Source organism: Syngnathus leptorhynchus, chromosome 17 (assembly GCF_054491065.1).
Source record: "Syngnathus leptorhynchus isolate UIUO chromosome 17, UIUO_Slep, whole genome shotgun sequence".
Classification (NCBI taxonomy): Eukaryota; Metazoa; Chordata; class Actinopteri; order Syngnathiformes; family Syngnathidae; genus Syngnathus; species Syngnathus leptorhynchus.
In genome coordinates this window covers 9,037,439-9,056,570 of record NC_141211.1, presented here as the reverse complement: position 1 = coordinate 9,056,570, position 19,132 = coordinate 9,037,439, and the positions used below count along the sequence as shown (strand labels likewise).

The 19,132-nt window shown below is 51.1% G+C and overlaps 1 protein-coding gene across 2 annotated transcripts in view; it reads right to left on the bottom strand.

Annotated features, from left to right (window-relative positions):
* Window positions 1-18,483, bottom strand: part of nbeaa (neurobeachin a) — a 31,911-nt gene extending 13,428 nt beyond the window's left edge. For both annotated transcript variants that reach the window (XM_085936692.1, XM_085936691.1), the window contains exons 1-24: window positions 17,799-18,483; window positions 7,807-8,038; window positions 7,588-7,688; window positions 6,981-7,076; window positions 6,770-6,891; window positions 6,300-6,426; window positions 6,116-6,235; window positions 5,733-5,879; window positions 5,365-5,562; window positions 4,980-5,116; window positions 4,804-4,912; window positions 4,444-4,596; window positions 4,094-4,262; window positions 3,753-3,832; window positions 3,613-3,675; window positions 3,427-3,524; window positions 3,241-3,333; window positions 3,005-3,113; window positions 2,840-2,921; window positions 2,459-2,582; window positions 2,054-2,246; window positions 1,341-1,988; window positions 383-775; window positions 86-303 (exon numbers count right to left, since the gene is read on the bottom strand). In XM_085936692.1, coding sequence (XP_085792818.1) covers window positions 86-303; window positions 383-775; window positions 1,341-1,988; window positions 2,054-2,246; window positions 2,459-2,582; window positions 2,840-2,921; window positions 3,005-3,113; window positions 3,241-3,333; window positions 3,427-3,524; window positions 3,613-3,675; window positions 3,753-3,832; window positions 4,094-4,262; window positions 4,444-4,596; window positions 4,804-4,912; window positions 4,980-5,116; window positions 5,365-5,562; window positions 5,733-5,879; window positions 6,116-6,235; window positions 6,300-6,426; window positions 6,770-6,891; window positions 6,981-7,076; window positions 7,588-7,688; window positions 7,807-8,038; window positions 17,799-18,050 — 4,064 coding nt within the window. In that variant the 5' untranslated portion in view covers window positions 18,051-18,483. The remainder of the gene's footprint in view (window positions 1-85; window positions 304-382; window positions 776-1,340; window positions 1,989-2,053; window positions 2,247-2,458; window positions 2,583-2,839; window positions 2,922-3,004; window positions 3,114-3,240; window positions 3,334-3,426; window positions 3,525-3,612; window positions 3,676-3,752; window positions 3,833-4,093; window positions 4,263-4,443; window positions 4,597-4,803; window positions 4,913-4,979; window positions 5,117-5,364; window positions 5,563-5,732; window positions 5,880-6,115; window positions 6,236-6,299; window positions 6,427-6,769; window positions 6,892-6,980; window positions 7,077-7,587; window positions 7,689-7,806; window positions 8,039-17,798) is intronic.
* Between the last annotated feature and the right edge of the window lie 649 nt (window positions 18,484-19,132).

The window sequence follows — 19,132 nt, the reverse complement described above, 5'->3', positions numbered from 1 at the left end:
ACACAATCTGCCAACTTGGGGCTGCATTTTCAATTTCACCTCTAATCAAAAAGGGCTGCCTGCAACACACACGGGAATCCCTCACCTTCTCCACACGTGCACGTCGGTCTCCAAGGCAAAGAGGAGGTCAGTAAGCAGCCTCTGGTGCATGGGCGACCACTTGAACTCGGGAATGCGGAACATAGTGGTGCGCGGTCCAGGGCTGAACTGTCGCCTCTGCTCCTCTGTCATGGGCATTCCCCTGAAGCCGAGATCCACTCTGAGGTCTCGCTCCAGCTGGGCGGCGCTGCGGCTGTGCAGAGCCTGACGTGGAGAAGGAACCACAGCGCGTCATTTGGGAACGGACCTAGACGCCGTGAAGGCCGAATGCTTTGGCGCTCGCCTGTGTGGTCGCTGCGGTAGAGATCTTCTTCTCTCTGCCGTCATCGGACCTCTCGGTGTCGGACGTGACGCTGGCCGTTTCGCCTCCTGACCTTCCCGCCTTAAGAGCCGCCATTTCGTCGTCTGCGCCTGTCGCCCCATCCCCTCCGTGGAATTCGGGGTGGGGCGACGCCCGGTTCCGGGCCTCCGCGATGGAGCTGATGTCGGCCAGCGGGCTCCGGACCTTGAAAGGCCCGTCCTCCGGGAGATCGCTGGCCAAGTTGCAGCCGGTCATGTGGGCCAGCAGGCTGAGGTCGTCGGTGGCGATGGCGGCGCGGGGCGCGGCGGGCTGATCCGGACCGGGCAGAACCAGGGATTCGGTGGCCGCCAGTGCGGAGAGCAGCTTCTCATCAACCTGAAAGAACCCCAACATTTCAGAGGAATCCTGTGTTGGGAAGCACCCGGTGGTGTGACCATTAGCTTTAGCCAGCGAGCGTGACCGCGCTACACTTCTGGTGCAGACTCACCCATTTGTGTACCCAATGAAGTGGCTGTTAGCTTTGTCCAGCTGGCATGACCGTGCTACACTTCTGGCGCAGACTTACCCATTTGTGTACCCAGTGAAGTGGCGGTTAGCTTTATTCAGCTAGCATGACTGCGCTACACTTCTGGTGCAGACTCACTCATTTGCGCACCCAATGAAGTGGCCGGCCGTTAGCTTTATCCAGCTAGCGTGACCGCGCTACACTTCTCGCAGACCAGGTTACGTTAACTCATTCCCACCTGGCTGGTTTGTTAGCTAGCCGGTGGAGAGAGAGCAACATTAAAAACCTATACGAGATTGTCGAAGCTAACAGAATATGTACACATTGCTGTTGCTCTCTCTTCACTAGCTAATTGCCCCTCCGGTTGGAAGGCTTGTGAATGAATCGGATGCTTAGTTAACATGGCACGCTGCCAACATACTGGCCCGTCAGTACCTTACTGAAGAGGAATCCATTGTTGCCAGGTACGCTGTCCTTGTCGTCGGCCAGCGTGATCAGGGGGCCCACGATGCTGCCGTCGTCATCCAGGGTGACACCCGAGAGGCCCAAAGCGGGCGGCGGCGCTACGGCTCCCTCGTCTTTGGGTACCAGAGTGCCGTTGAGGTTCTGCACTGCAGTGCAGTAGGCGCTGTCCAAAAGCGAATCCACCTCCACCAGCGGCCCGTCCTCCGGCGACCCGGCACCGCCTGCTCCGCCGAGGCCTTCGGGACTCAAGTCCAAGTCATCCAGCTTCACCTCGGTGGCCTCTACTTTCTCGGCTTTGATGTCAACCAGCAGGTCGTGGACCTCCACCCGCACACCGGCGCCTTGCTCGGCATCCCCGCGCTTGACGGCGCCGTCCGCCAGTAGGTTGCGGGATGAGTCGGCGCTGGCCCCACCCTCGCCGTACTCTGCCTCGCTCTCTGGCGTCTGAGAGGTGTCGTCCATCTCCAGGTTGCCATTGACAACCGGGGCCGGTGAGGCGGAGAGGCCCGAGATGGTGGAAACGGAGCCTTTCTTGCCTTTCTTCATGTTCTCCTCTTCCTGGCGCTGGTACTCCTCGTACATCTTGGCCAAGTACTCCTTGTGGGCCTCATACGTCACCTGCGGCCATAGCAAGATTAGCCGCCAGCTGTATTCGCCGGACAGGGTAGCGGGACGGCTCGGACCTTGGAGTGCGCTATGGAGAGCGTGTCCACCCAGACCCTCCAGCCGCCCCACTCGTACTTGATGGCGTGGTAGAGCAGGATCCTGAAGATGTTGTAGACCATCTCGGCAATCTTCTGCTCCTCTGGATTCTTTGGGTTGATGTAGCCCAGCGAGAACATCCAGTCCTGCCACACCGAGCACTGCAGCAGGCAGCTGCGATCCACATGTAGCGGCGGCGGCACCCGCGCATTAGCATATACACTAGCTAGCGCACTGTTTGGATGCAAACTACGGCTGACACTAACAGCAACGACGACGACGACGACGAAGCGGCTAGATCAAGTGACTCGCGAGATCTTAGGAGTCAGAACTTGATGAAATTTGGAACATGGCGTAGCTCTGCCTGTCTGGGAAAAAAGAAGTACCGTCTGTTTTCTCGGCTGTTGCTGAAGAGTTTGATCATGTCGGACAGAAAAAGTCTCCTGACTTCCATCAGCTCGGAGCTGGGAGACGAATTCTTCAGCAGCGTGGCCACAACTTTTAGAATCACTGCAGAAACACACATGAGCAACAATAGCCGGCGTTAGCCACGCGAGAGTTATTAGCAGCAATGGCAGCATGACCAATCCAACAGTGCTGAGCGCAGAGCATGATTTTAGTTACACTGCTCATCTGGACTTTTTGAGCCACATTACTGTGATCAAAATGAGCAATCTCGGCGTCACAAGCAACAAAGCATCCGGAATGGAAATGCAAGGATTAGCGAGCGGCATTGGCACGGTGCGATTGAGTGAGTGATGACTCACTGGGATTCTGGATCTTGATAGTGGAGTCCGGTTCCGGGTGTGGCTTGTGGACCACCTGCGTGCACACCTGCTCTGTCAGGATCTATCGAGGCCGAGGAAGGAGGCCACGGTCAGCGAGCGCATTTTGCTCGGCGCTACGGGGGCGCCTCATATGGTGCGGCGTACCTCGTAGAGCGTGTTGTAGGTGGTGACGGACACGGTGTCGGTGTGCATCATCAGGCACTCGCCAAGCAGCGTGAAAAGGCTGTGAGTGTGCATGATCTCCACCTTGCGCCTGATGAACGCAGAGCAGAGTATGAGCAAGCTTGCTATGTTAGCTATCTGCGCCATAGGAGCACGTGAAGGTTGCCGCCTTCCTTCATAGCAAAGGCAAACTAAGCATAGCTAAGAAAATGACTGACTTGTGACCAAGGTGCTTGAGAAAGTATCCGAGAACTTTGAGGGCCTGTACTCGGATACTCTCGCTCTTGGAGGCCAGCAGCTTGCAGATCACCCTGCCATACACACACACACACACGTTTGCAGACATTGGCGGGATAGAGCCCTTTTTCCTGGCGATGTTAGTTCGCTGACAACGTCCATCTCACCTTATCCCATTCCTCTGGTCGAAGGCGGGAATCATGGAGGCCGGATGCTCAGACATGAGCGCCACCAGTAGCTGCAGCACGTCGTGAATGTTCTCATCCTGGGTTTGGTGCGGGGGCAATATTAGCTAGAACAGCCACGTCGGCTACATTAGCAATGTCGGGCACCTATATTTGAACGGCACCAACCTCGTGCATGGTCAACAAGTAGTTGAGAATACTCTGGAGCTCGTCTTCTTTGACTCCCCGGTCCTAAAAAGACACGAGCAGAGCATTTGCCACATTAGCACCGGATTTGAGCACTATTCAAACGAGCTATTTACGCCTACCTTGAGAATGAGCTGTTTGAGGAAGAGGAGCATGAAGGCCCGCAGAGAGATGATCTCCTTTTGGGACGGCCGAGGTCCCTCTGAACACCCGCAGGATACACACATTTTTCATGTTGAGATATCCATGAGTAAAAGAAGACAGACAGGATGTGATTTTACAACACGTGATCTGTTTTATCATGAAATCATGAAAATTGGGTGCCCTGTCACACACTCATCTTATCACGAATAGAAAGAAGCGTGCAAATTCATTCCATTGCAGCACAATTCACTTGAGAAAATCAAACCGAGCTAATCGAGCTCGGGCCGTCGCCTCGGCGACATAGCCGACAAACGCTCACCGAGGCCTTTGGGCGTGATGGCGCTGCACTCTAGCGGGTTGACGGCCCAGTAGTAGTACTTGAGCGTGTGCATTAGCTGCAGCACGGTGCCCACGCGGCGGATGGTCGAGTAGATGGTCGCCGTGCCGATGAACTCCGACGACAGGTACGTGTACAGAGACAGCTGAACCTGTCAGAATTATGATCATTTCATAATCATCCAAAAATATGCGGACATGAGAGGTAACCGTGGCAACATTTGAGGCACTTCCACATTAAAACTCCAAAGATTGGTGCCTGCAACACACAACGCCACAACTCGATTCAAGTGGACACGCACGCACGCACGCACGCACGCACAGACGACTGACCTTGGCAGGTGTGTGAATCCAGATGGCAGCGTTGAACAGGACGTGGTCGCACAGCTGCTTGAGGAGCGGCGCCCCGTGGGGCAAACCATCCAGGTACTTGGCAAAAGACAAGAACTGCTCCAGGACCGCCCGAGTGATGTGAACCCTAGACGACTTCACGCCAGAGTGGGAAACGTCAAGTCGGCAACTTTCGACAAATACCGGAGACTCGACTTATTTGCCCTCCGTGAAAGGCAAAGCTTTATGCGTACGATCCAGATGGATCTTTTCTCAATCTGCTCGCTGCAGATTGTACGCCAAAAGCTTTCTTTGCCTTTTGACAAAGGGCCGGTTCAAAGCTAACGGGCCGCTTTCACCAACCTTCTCCAGCAGGTAGCCGATGACCAGGAACCCCTTGCCTCCGAGCATCTGCTCTTGCATGGCGACGGAGCTCTTGAGCAGCTCCACCAGAAAGGCGAGCAGCGTGGCACTGCAAAGACAGCCAATGAGATGGGACTCGGGAACCCAAGCCGATACGCAATTGGGCGACTCCCGACCACACGGCGGTGTCGACGCCAGCGGCGTCGTTGAGCTGCTTGTAGTCCAGCTGGGCGAAGAGTGGGAAGAGGACCTGGATGCCACCGATGGAGTGGATGGCGCTGTGGATGGAGTGCGTCACGATGGCCTTTACGTCCTGCGGTGAGACGGACACGGTGAATACTGTGAATACTCAATTCTGTGCACCAAAGAAAAAAAGCACATTCACGTGGACAGACTGCCATCAGGAGCTCTAAATAGAATTGTCGTTTGGATCGGATCTGTAAAGCGACAGCGTTCAAAACGAATCGATTTTTTTAATTCATCAATTATTGTAGAAAAGTAAAGCAGGATAAAGGGGAGGGGGAAAAAAAAAAAAAAAAAAAAAAAGAGTCAACAAGGGACCTGCAGCATGAGCGCGTGTGGCGAATGCACAAAGATGGAGACGTTCTCTCGCGGCGACGACTCCAGGCAGAGCTGCGCATCGGTGGCCTTGGCGTTGTACGTGAAGGAGATGGAGCTGGCCAGCTTGCTGTCGTACAGAACCTGTTTGTGGTGCTCGGCCAGGTGGATGTCGCTCTCCGACTTGAACTTGAACGTGCTCTGCGGGGGGGGGGGGTCAAAGGTCGGCTCGTAGAAACAACCAAATGGAATGACGGGCTTCGCCGAGCGGTAACCGAGCAAGCGCGATGATGCGGCTGGCATTAGTATTAGGACGTACTCATCGCTCTGTTATTCTTTTGATTTGGGGCTGACTATTTAGTTGCTCTGACCTTGTATCCAGGTCCGAGCTGGTGTACAGCAAAGATCTGAGCGGGGTTGAGCGCCTCGCCAAAGACGTAGATGGCGCCCAGCTGACCGCAGAACACTCGGTTGGCGTCGGCCGTCTCGGAGGAGCCCAGGAAGCATTTGTCGTAGCTCTGAGGGCCACAAACACGGATCGAGTCACGTCGTGAGCACGGACCCCCTTTCTTCAAAGCTGAGTGTGATGTCCAGTAAACGATTCCTTGGATTTGACTTTGACTTGTTTGTTTTGTCCCGTTTGACTTCTTTTCTTTGTTTTTGGCATTGAAGTGAGCTAAAGCTGGTCCGAGGTGCCATTAACTTGCGAAGGTCCGAGGTGCCATTAACTTGCGAAGGACGGTGCTCGTCTTACATCGTTGGTGTTGACGTGCCAGGCCATGTCGCCGTAGGAGACCAGCTGGCCGTTGACGTAGCAGCGGATCTCAGAGTTCCTCCAGCGGTTGTAGATGTGCACGATGCTGATCATGTACCACTGAAAGGCACACGGCCCGCGTCAGACAGTGACGGTAGCGGCTTCTTGCTCAGCACGTGCTCACCTTTCGGGGCTGGAAGTCGTACTTGACACAGTGCTGGAAGCCTTTCCCTTTGGACTTGAGCGAGGTCACGATCAGACAGTTGCCCACAAAGTGCGCAGAGTAGCCGATGCCTTTGCTGGTGCGAAAGCTGCAAAGCAGGAACGGCAGACGCCGAAGTGACAGAAAAAGAGGCAAAGTCAGAGAAATCATCCGGCGAGGCAACAACATTCATTTGACTGCCGGCTATCATTGGAAAGAACTCTCAAGGGTTCTTGGAGGCAAAATATCATCGTCACGCACAGGATGAGCGATGACAAGATGGACAACGAGAGAGAGAGCAGCTGCTGTTTGCGATAAGACCGAGCGGCACGGAGGAGGGGGCCGTCGCCACCTGACAAACCGTTGCCGAGGAAACGCACATCGGACACTACATGCTCATGGATCAATGTCCGCTCCCTTCCCAGGCCTGTTTTGGTTCCCCGCCGACCCACCAGTAAAGGTACGGCTTGTCCTTGTCCACGTTGATGTTGTTGAGCGGATCCTGGCGGAACCACGTGTTGATGGTGAAGCCATTTTGGTACGGCCACTTGGCGATGGGTGGCAAAGCAATGGCCTGTGGGAACACAGAAGGGGAGGAAGACGCTTGTGAGCCGAGCGGGCGCTGCCAATCCGGCCGGCGCCACCGAGTCACAAATCACGTACCGCCGCGCTGCGTCCGGGGAAGTTGAAGAACGTGTCGGGCCCATGGCGCTGAGGCATCTGATTCAGCACGGACAGCAACTTGATGGCATGTCTGGGCTGTGATGGGGAGATTGACGTTTACAAATCGCTACACGGCGGCGCGACGTCACAACCCCGCTGCAGGCCACTGATCGATAAGACCCTCAATCACGTCTACCTCGTCAATACGGGAGTTGGATCCAGACGTCTGCCTGTCGTGCAGGGAGCTTGTTTGAGCAATGAAGCTTTGCTAGCTTTGACTTTTGCTTTGCTTGCTTTTGGCGTTTGCTTCAGTAATCATCATCATCCATTTCATTAGCCAGACACCTCTCAAAGTGCCACAGTAAAACCCACAGAAAACACAAAAAACTACAGTAGGCCATAAGACTATGTGGATAAAAATGAAAAAGGTTTCAGGGGTTGGATCTGTGGAATGTTTGCCGAGTGCACGTCAAAAAAAAAATTTTTTTTAAGTGGCTCATGAAGTAAACTCCGCACACTCTGTATTGGCTTGACAACTTTGTGAGGATTGCGGAGACCCCAAAATGAACCCGAACGTGGCCGATGCACCGGAGCGGGCCGTGCTCACCCAGATGCCGTTGTCGCCCCTCAGCATGCTGAAGAGCAGCTTCAGCTCTTTGACGGTGATGCTGTAACTGGCCATCACGCCCAACATGTCCACCAGTAAGTCTGCAAGCACATGGGGAGCGCATAACTGCTTTGCTACTTTCATCAGAGAAAAAGAAAGCCCCCCCCCCATGAATATTCAAAGAAGCAGAAATATTCGCCTGGGAATGTGTCAGCCCACCTGCAATCATGTCGTCCACGGCGCTCATCTTCAGCAGCACCTGCTGGATGAGGCCCACCTCAGTGCTGGTCTGCAGGTTGCGCACGCTCTTGCGCAGGATGGCGGTGAACATGCTCCAGATCTCTGCCTGGCACGTCACCTCGCAGTGCGAAAGTAGCTCCACCATGCAGCCGATGCTCTCCGCCTCTTGGATGATGAAGTTCATCTCCAGGTCGAACTCGCCACCCACCAACTGAGGGCCCCAGAGCGGTCAAAGTTGAGGAAAGGCTTACTCGAGCATCTTGGCCAGTCGATTTCCCCGACAGAAATACGCAACTCATCTGCCGCTAATAAAACTGAAATATCAAGTTCCGATGAAATCTTGTCAACAATTCACCTCAATGACATGTTCAAAAATGCAGCCCACTTAACTCTCTCTTAAATTTGCCAAATTTCAACCTCAATGAGATTACGACGCTAAATTATGAACCGTCACGTGTGGCCAGACGAGGGCGGAGAGAAACAGACATGAACACACGTGCGCACACAGAAGCAGACAAGTGCACACACGCACGCAGACGCGTGCACACACACACGCTCAAAAGAAACAAAAGAAGCTGTCAATGGACGCCCGCCTGGTTTAAAAATGGCCTCCACCTTCCGCAAGCTGAGCTGCTCCAACAGGGTTCTGACAAACGGCCTGGTGGCGTCATTCCTCCTGCGCTTGCGGGAGAGCGCAGCCTTCAGTCTGGACGTAGTGCATGGGCCACAAAGTGTGGTGACCGTCCAACTAAGAGGACACGCGTGTGGACGTCATGAAATTTAACCAAAAGAACCACGCGATGCAGCACACTGGGAGGAAAATGAATCAAATCAATCAATGAAGCGCCGCCCTCACGAGAGTCACATTAGTGGTACAAAATAGGACTTCATACTAGGGATGGGAATCTTCAGCATCAAACAGATACGATACATATCTCCACACACTGCCAATGATTCGATGCATTCACGAGTCATGGAATTGCCAATGATAAGATGCGATAGGATTCTCCCATCTCCTGCGATACGGTACGATTTCATTTGAAAAGAATGCAATCCAGTGCGATACGATACGACGCAACTGCATCTTACAGGTCGTATCGATTTTCCGATGCATATCGGTGAATCTTCCCAACCCTACTTCATACCATCAAGCGCCAAATGTTTTCTGATATACATGCAGTAGTAATTTTGGCCAGAGGGGGGAGCAAAGCAGAAGGACCGCGCATTCATCTTGAATGGGCTAGACCTGACCTGTCCCCCTGACCTGTCCACAGGACTTTGGGCAAGTGGCTGAATCAAGCCCGAATTGGTCGTCAACTTGGCGAGGGCAGAGAGGGACCATAAGTCGCGGCCACAGGGCGCAACTTCCACGGTAGGGAATGGTGAGCAAATGTGATGTGTTGTTTTCGCCTGGGGCTCTCTAACCATGCCGAGGCGCAACTCCAGCGGGCGCTTTGAGCGCCAACGCTCTGCGCTCGCCGCCAAAGCAAACATCCTCCAGCAAGACTGCCACGCTGTCAGTTCGACCGTGCCGACGGTGCGTCTTATGTAGATCTTCAAAAATAAGAAGCTCCTTGTTTCTGCAGCAACGGCGATATTAAGAATACCACCCCGACACGACGTCCGTATCGGAAGGCTGACGCATCAGAAAAGGGAAGAATGGCGCAACGCGAGCAAGCCGCTGCGCTCATGCAAATGGCGGCGCCGCATCTAAAGAGCCATTAGCGCCATTAGACTGCTCGTCCACAAGGCGCACACCCGCCGCTCTCGGCCGCTGGAGTGCCATCGATGGGCACTTTGGTGCAACAATACAGCGCGAGAGGCGATAGAGGCGTTTGTGAACGCCGCGTCACACCTCACATTACGCACTTAACGTTTGGCCAGGGGGGGGGGGGCTGGCCAGTCCTTCCGCCCGAACGTTTGGCCAGGTGTGGGGGGGCTGTCCTGGCCATTCCCTACGTCTGAACGGATGCTTTACTGCTGTCGCGGCGACACATCCCATGATCAGACTGCATGTTTTTTTTTCTGTCCCAATCGGACCCACACACACATTGCAGTCGCAAATGTCCGCCCGCGACTTGATTGGCCCAAGCGGCTTAGTCACACTAAGCCTCGTCACATGCCAGCGAGAAGCACACAACATTTTTGCCAGCATCGGCGCCAACCTCCGCTGAAAGCGGGAATGTTCTCGCAAAACTTTTATTGACAGCGGGGCAAACACGCTGTTGGGTGGCCAGTTGAGGGTTTTTTTTTGGGGGGGGGGTTAAGTGTATTCATCCAGACCGTTTCCCCCCTCCGGTGTTGCTGTTTTGGCACAAGAAAATACATTTTCATTTACTGTAATCGTCGAACGAAATAGGCAAGCAATGTTTGCTCCAAGCGACAAAGTTTTTTTGAAACACATCAAGCAAAATCAGGATTGTGTCAAAGTGGGACCATGCACGCATGGAGATAAACAAACGCAAGGTGAAAGGTTGTCCCAAAAGCATCAGGGACCTTGTGTGTGTGTGGGGGGCAGGCAGCTGCTACTCGGCCAGCGCTAAGCTGTTTGTTTTGCTCGTGGATACGACCTTTACAAGCGTGCACGTGACGGCACCGTTATGCGCTGCCCCACCCACCCACCCAGCCAACCGGCCGGCCGGCGTTCCATTGAACGAAAAGACGACTTCTTGGTTCTGCCGCCTCTCAGTTACAGCTGGAGACACGATTGATTGCGTGCTTGAAAAGGTACCCGCCACCAAAGAGCAACTTCCCAAGAGGACGCCTTGGCCTAACATGCCGTCCTCCACGCGAACGGGCCCACCTGCGTGAAGCTGGCCCCCCACCCCACACAAAGATTTAAGGAAAATAGTCTGTTTTGTTTGTGCTGCAAAAATATCCGTTTGCGCTGCTATGTTTTTTTTAGTTATGAAAGATTATTTTATAGGTCATCCAGAGTTCACCCAGCCCCCCATCTGCACCAAATGAACCCCAAATGGTCCGGTTTGTTTGTGCTTCGTTTGTGCTGATTTATGCCACAAAAACTTTTGTTTGTGCTACTACGGTTTCGTAGATATTTAACAATAATTTTATAGCGACGACGTCACCCAGGCCCCCATTTTAGTCCAAATGGCCCCAAAATGGTACCGTTCGTTTGTGCTGCAAAAAATTTCGTTTGTGCTGCTACGGTTTTGCAGATATGACACATTTAATTTACAGCGATGACGTCACCATATTTCATCGCGAATTTCAAGCTCCTGGAATGCTCCTGATGCAGGGCGAATACAAGGTAAATATGTTCTTAGCCTTTTTTTTCTTTTTCTTTTTAGCTTACAGAAAACGTTCACTGCGGGAAATGGCTTTTCAGCCATTCAGGACAAGGAGGGAGTTATGAAGTTATCTTTCTTTTTTTCGCTGGGACCGCTAAACCTCTCCAGTTTTCAACTGCGTTGTCATCCATTGGAAGACTGTCAGTAGATGCATTCAGGATGAGATTTTTTTTTTTTTTTCCCTTTTGTATACTAATTCAGTTTGAGAAGTAGCGCAGACATTGTCAGGCTCTTTGACAGTCGTAGCATCACACATTCTTTTCACTCTTTTGTTTTGAAGTGTTGATAATGCTCCCTTTGACAAATAGTTATTTTTTCACGTTTTCAAGTTATTTTTTTTCACATTCTCACATCAATTTCACACACATGTATTAATTGTTGCATTAATTAATGTTTTGGAACAGACAGACTCACCAGGTATTTAGGTTGCGGTGAACCTTTTTCACGTCAGATGTAATTGAAAAAATTGATCCTGTGTTTAGGCTTATTGATAACAAGGAAATCAATGAACACGATAAACATAATGACAGAAATATCCTCGTACTAAAAGCCATTTCCCGCAGTGAAAGTTTTCTGTAAGCTAAAAAGAAAAAAAAAAGGGGCTAAGAACATATTTACCTTGTATTCGTCCTGCATCAGGAGCATTCCAGGAGCATTCCAGGAGCATTCCAGGAGCATTCCAGGAGCTTGAAATTTGCGATGAAATACAGTGATGTTATCGCTATAAATTAAATGTGTCATATCGGCAAAACCGTAGCAGCACAAAAGAAACTTTTTGCAGCACAAACCAGCACAAACAAAGCACAAACGAACGGTACCATTTTGGGTCCATTTGGAGGAAAATGGGGGGCGGGACTATGTGACGTCATCACTATAAAATAAATGTGTAATATATATGAAACCGTAGCAGCACAAATGAACATTTTTGCAGCACAAACGAACGGTACCATTTTGAGTGCATTTGGAGGAAAATGGGAGGCTGGGTGACATCATCGCTATAAAATAAATGTTAAATATCTACCAAACCGTAGCAGCACAAAGGAAAGTTTTTGCAGCACAAACCAGCACAAACGAACCATTTTAGGTTCATTTTGAGGAGATGGGGGGCTGGGTGAACTCTGGATGACCTATGAAATAATCTCTTATACCTAGAAAACCGTTGCTGCACAAACGAACATTTTTACGGCACAATCCAGCACAAACGAAACAGACTATTTTCCTTCAATTTTGCGTGGGGTGGGGTGGGGGGCCAGCTTCACACAGAACGACTGCTCATGGGGGACGTAAACATTAGCTTCATTATGGACGCTCCGGGGGGAGGGTGGCGAGATGAGTCACCGCTGCCGCAAAAAAGCCAAAACACTCAACTCTGTCCATCTCGTCGTTGGTGTGGAGGCAGCGAGACAGAAGTTAAAGTCCCAATGATCATCGTCACACACACACATCTGGGTGTGGGTGAAATTTGTCCTCTGCATTTAACCCATCCCCGTGCGATTTTGATCCATCCACTGTGGGAGGGGAGAGGAGAGCAGAGCAGTGAGCAGCAGCGGTGCCGCGCCCGGGAATCATTTGGTGATCTAACCCCCCGATTCCAACCCTTAATGCTGAGTGCCAAGCAGGGAGGTTCCATTTTTATAGTCTTTGGTATGACCCGGCTGGCCGGGGTTTGAACCCACAATCTTCCAGTCTCAGGGCGGACACTCTACTACTAGGCGATTAACAGCTGACCTGGGCGCTAACTATCAATGCAAGTGATAAAATGGTTATTTGCCCAAGGACAAGGTCTGGGTTCCATTTGAGCTTTTTGTTCATAAGATGAAATATAAAAGATGAAGAGTGATACTTGGAGTTGTTACTTTGTTACTTTGAGAACTTTTTTTGCTTTTATATTCATTTTATTGTGCACTTGGAGTCTCCGAGATTGTAGAAAAGTCTCATTTATCCCTCCAGGTGTTGCACAGATACTTTAATGATTTGTATAGGGGCTATTTTTTCCTCCGTTCAGTTCTCTCCATTTTCTATTACATATTCTAGTTTTATCTATTATGTCGCATCGTTTGGGGCAGGACTACCAAACAAGGTGATGGGTGTGGCCATACTGTTTCGCAAATCCACCATCTTTATTACTTGGAGAGAATTTTGTAGTCAAAACAAAACAAGGATGCCGAAGTGGAGAGATCAAAATGTTTCGCTGTTGGAGGCATCAATCCACACAACTCATTGCATTGTCCCCCAATACCAGAACCTCAAAGAAGTGCCTGGTCAAATTTCATTTTTTCTAGCAGTGTTCCCAGATCTGTGGGCAAAGTCCAGCTTGTTCAAGGACGAGTGCTATTTTGTCAGTATAGAGATGGCTTCACCGAAAGACTATGTTTCATTGATGGTTCTGTTCCTTCAATCAATGGAAACGACGGACACGGTAAAGCCATGAGTTTGAGATGACACCAAAATAATGAACTGTATTTCACTTTCATATGATTATCTATTGTTTATGATGCCCTCGTTTTCATAGCAATAGCATCAGTCTTTCGGCTGAGCTGTCTGCTCAATGTTTTCGCTTCACGTGGGTGTATTTTGAGTCGTCGTATCAGATGAATTGCATCGTAGGTGCTGTATTATTCTTGGGGAACACAATGTGTTAAATGCATTCGTTAGCTTCTCGCTAATGCTAGCATTAGCTTACTGGTTAACCTGACTGCAGTGCTTGTTTACATATTGTGAGGGGATTTATTTTGTTACAAGTTATGTATGGTTGTATGGACAAGACATATTTTAAGGGAGTGGGGTGTTAAGTATCTCATTTGTATAAAAGAGGAACCTGTGATGCTATCAAAACAAGGAATTCAGACAAAAGCATCGCTGTTCCACTTTATATATATATATATACCACAACCGAGTAAGTAAAACGTAAAAAATTATAAACGTGATATGTAAGCTTTAAAACAAAGACCAAATCGTGATTGTGTGTTTTCCCAAAATGGTTTGCATTGGCATCATCTGTCAAGATGAAAATCCTTAACAGTCGGCCAGTCACCAGCACTGACACGAAAAAGAGAAATTATATCCCACGAGTGACAACTGTGTTTTTGCTCGTCTGTCAATGGGGTGCATCCCTCGTGGATGCTCCGATTTCTTTTGACACAACTTGCAAGAGAGAGCGAGCACTGGAGCTCTGTCCTTGTTTAACCTTTCACAAAAGTGTCATGGATGTGAGGAGGGATCATAGCTGCAATCATGGGCAGGAGATTTGAGTTTTTCCTTGCCCTCATGGGAGTTTAAGATCAGGGGACGGCTGAGAATATTGTCATTTGTCATTTTCACATGTCCTGAGTGTTGTTAGTCACCTAAATGTTGAACAGAGACTGTGATGTAACAAAGTCAAATTCCTCGTTTGGCACGCTCAAACACGGCGAATAAATTCTTCTTGAATCTTGAGTCTATTTCCTGGAGCAAAGATACGGTTAGCTAGCGCATGGTTCACACCTCTAATATGCGCATGCCAATGTGCACGCAGCAGTGTGTTAGCATCGAGCCTCCTACCACCGCGGTACGCAGCGTGATGAACGACAACATTTGGATATACCGTAATTTTCGGACTACAAGTTGCGGTTTTTTTCTTAGTTTGGGTGGTGGGGCGACTTATACTGATGTGAATTTTTTCAAAAATTGTCCAAAAAAAAAAGAAAAAGGGGGAAACTGCGATAAACGAACCGCGATGTAGCAAGGGATTGCTGTAATTTGAATTTCAAGTGATGTCAGCAGCACGGCAGTTGTTTACATAAAGGACAAAGATTCGATCATGATTATTGTGCATTTTATGGCTGGTGCGACTTATACTCTGGAGCGACTTATAGTCCGAAAATTACGGTACTTCAAGGAAAAGCACGTGCTTACGCATGTGCAAAGCCGAGGTAAAAAGACGAACTAGGCCAGTACGATTTGAAAATCAGCCCTACAGGGCAATGATTTGGGCTACAAGAGCGTCTGTCTCTCTCTCTGTGTCTGTCTGTCTCTCTCTCTGTGTCTCTGTCTCTCTCTCTCTCTGTGTGTCTCTGTGTCTCTCTCTCTCTCTCTCTCTCTGTCTCTCTGTCTGGGATAGCCAGACCCACGGCAGGAGGAGGAAGAGGTGGCCTCCTGCAGGGGCGACGCACAGCAAAGTCACCGATGACGAGTCCTTTTTTCACATCTAAAAATACACACTGCTCGAGTTTGATGTTTGAAGACGCTTCCAAAGTGAATGCTTAGAGGCCAACACAAATCAGAACACGCGCTACATGGACGATGACATAAGAGGACCGGACCGTACCATTATATGCGAGCGTGGGGGATAACTCCAAAAGAGAAATTCCTGGATCAAACTTGAGCAATAAAACAGGAGGCTAAGGTCACCCAGAAGAGTGAGTGTTGCCACATGGAGACCGTGGAGTTTAAGACTGCAATCTCTTGTCGCATTTCCGTCAAGAAATGGAGGGCGGCAAGAAAGCGCCCGCTGGAACCAACAGGAGACAATGGCGACATTTTTGCTCTCATTTTAACCGAGACCAGACGAAGGGCACTGAAAGAACAAGTGAGTGCTTCTGCAACAAAGACAAGCAGTTTGAACAATAGATACAGCGCCTACTTAGCCAAGAGGAGATTAAGGGCACGGAGAAAGCCTTTTTCAGCAAAAACGGCAGCGCAAGACGGCAGCGGGTGGCCCAGCGTCCGCTTGTGAGCACTCTGAGAGCACGGTTGCCGTGACAACCGGGACACCAGCAATAACAGCTAACTGCGTGCGCGGGGGGGGGGGCGCCTCTACCCTTTTTCTTCGTTTGCTCTCGGCCACACATCGCACGGCGAGCGTATCGGATACCCGACGGGCCATCGGTTACGCCGCTGTGACACAATCGATACAGCGGTCGGCGGCGCCTATGCGGTCATGGGGTTAGCGGATTTGAGGGTTTCCTTCCGCTTTGTCTTAATTAAGAAAGCGAACCATGAGCAACTGGACACAGCCAGTCCGTCTGTCGCTGTCCTGTTTGGGAAGGAGCAGCGCTCATTCTGGGAACGTGAACTCAGGAAGAACCTGGCTTGCATGTGGCAATCCAGTGGAGTGCATGGTGGTTCCTGGCTCCAGTTGTCAACTTTGCCCCCAGTCTTCTTTTCCGGGTGTTAATGGACTGTGCGAAAGGGACCCACGGGGTCATGATGAAAGAGGGGCGGGTTTTGAACGGCGTAGAGTGGGCGTGACCCATTTTTTCACCCTTCGCTCGGAATTTGCTCTCCCGTCTTTTATGGTTACGCAAGTCGCTCTCCTTTCACGCTTTTTGGTCGCCGGCAACACAGAACGAAGGCACGCGTTTCTCGGCTTCTGAGGACTTTGACTGGCGTATCACGTAGCACACAGTACATCGTGTTCTTATGGGCCCGCTTCCAAGAGGTACGAGCGCAAAGTCGGGCGTCCGACAACACTTTGCACGTGGACGCTAGCAACAAGGCAAAGTGACTGTTCAATCAGGCGGGCACGGGAGTAGACTCAGCATCAGCGCACCTCTCCAAGCTGCCATTTGCGAGCACTCAGATGACATCTAGCCGTAAGCGGCCGCTCTGACCTGGTCCCTGCGCTTCCTCAGCACGATTCCCGGCACACCGCAGCATCCTTCCACCTCCGCATCCTCCCCCAGAGACCCCCACTTTCTCCCCAGAGCCCCCACTCCACTGCTTTTCCACCTGCTTTTAAATGCACGGCACAGCCTTGGTCGACCGGCGCTTTGGATGAGCCTGTGCAGCATTTTTCTTGGAGGGGGCGGGGGGAAACACAGGGAGGGAGTTGTCGGTCTATCTGGGAGGAGCAGAGCAAGGGGGGCGGGGGGGGCACTAGCAAAATGGTAGAGTCCAGCTGTTTGCTGGCTGTCCTTCACTTAAATAGGCCACAGTGCCAAAAGAGGAGACAAAAACATCAAGAAGCATGGCCGGCCTGAGGTCAGCTCTTGAGCTAAAAACAACATGGCCGCTCACATGCATGTATGATGCATGCATGCATGCATGTATGTATGTATGATGCATGCATATAGGAAGGGGAGTAGCATAGCGTAGCTTAGCAGCAGCGCCTTTTTCGTAAGCCAAAAAAGCGGGATTCAAACCTGATAGGGTGACGGCTGCATTACAAGCTCCACTTTAACAATGATGGGGGTGTTGTACACTTGTCCATGCGTACCACCCTGAACCTCACTTTTTGCCATGAATGGGGCCTTGTGCAAACCCCCCTCCCTAGCCAAAAACCTTACGGGCCTCCTCCTATTAACCACAATGGATGCAGAACGATGGATAGCGTCGTCATGCTAAGTGGGCCTTTGTTCATTTTGGTGCCATTTTGACACCACCTGCACCAGGCAGCAGGAAAAAAGGGGGGGGGGGGACATTCTTTTATCGGCGCCATTAAGTCAACAATGGCCGCTCCTGATCAGGATGAGGAAGAGGAGGATGAGAGGGGAACGAGTGAGAGAGGGACGCACACGCTCACTTGAGCGATTAAAAATCACACTAAATGGTTGACCTCCACGAACAGAAGAAAAAAACAAATGACATCATCCCTTCAACGAGAGTCAAGAGGCGTCGAATAAAACATGGAGGATTCATTGTGTGTGTGAAGGGGGGCGAGGGGGGGGGGGGCGATCCACTCACCAGGTTGAGAACAGTCTCCACGATGTCCCGGTTGCTCACCTCACCGACCTGGATGAGGCCCACGAGCACGGCAAATTTCATCTGGATATTCCTGATCGGGACGGTGGGGTTGATGACACCGGCCGGCAGCACCACGGGACCCGCGGCGGACGACGGCATCCTCTCCCCCGGAAGAGGCGGTGGCGGCGGTGAAGAGGAGGCAGAGTCGGCGGCCGCCAGCGAGCAAGCCGAATGCGGCTTGTCGCTCGACATTTTCCCACCCCTCTTTTCAGATGAGGGGACGGGAACGGGTGTCTAGCACCTGCCCTACAAGCTGAGGCTCCGCGGCAGCGGAGACAAACACATCCACCACGCGGGAGGAACCGCACTGGGAACGAGCAAACGTTCACAAGCGACGCGACTGTCCTCGCACCGTGCTCGGCTTCATACGGCTGGGTGATGGTGGTGTGTGTGTGTGTGTGGGGGGGGGGGGGGGCTCTCTCTCCTCCCGGCCGCGTACGACTCGCTCGGTCGCTCTGTCAGTCAGCTAGGTCGACGCCAGAGTCCAACAGCGCCATGTTAACGCCCCCTGGTTGCGGTTGGCCGCCGTTGACCGCGCATGCGCACTCGAACACCCTGCTGGGAGCTCGCGTCCTCAGTCCTGAGGCGCGCGTGCACGCGCATGTAGCTGCACCAGTGCAAACGACTGATGCCGTCACTATATGAGAAATATTCAAGAAAATACTGTTACACAATTGGACACAATAAAAGATGCAGTACTTCTTTCACTTAACCACGTAGAATCTATTAATTAGATACATTTTCTTTATATGACACACAATTAGTACTCCGTCCATTAAGGGGATACAATAAATGAATACAACAACAAATCAATAAAATACCATTAATTATTTCTAGTAGCCTACTGCTTCGTGCATTTATTGCCCAGATGCATTCCTTCCTCCAGCAGGTCACAACTGTTGGAAGTCAGATCAATTTACAATGAGAGGAAAGGATGTCTGCGTTTGCAAGTGCCTGCCTGTGTGTTTATGTCAGAATGGGTTTTCACTACACGCAGCCGCCTCTTGCTTCCTTGAGATGCGGTTAGGGTCTCCATCGCGGTGATATTCTCTGGCCTTACTTTGTGTGTGTGTGTGGGGGGGCGAGCGTGTCACACTCTTTTGTCATATGACACAAAGGCTTATGAAGCTTTGTCTTGGGTAAAGACAAAGGGTTCTTTCCTGCAGGGCGCCTGTGTTCTGACTCTGGCTGCTGATTGGCTGAAACTCTTGCCCTTCCTTTTGTTGCATCCATTCACCAAGAGCTCGGTCCCCTTTCAGGCTTGCAGAGTGTTG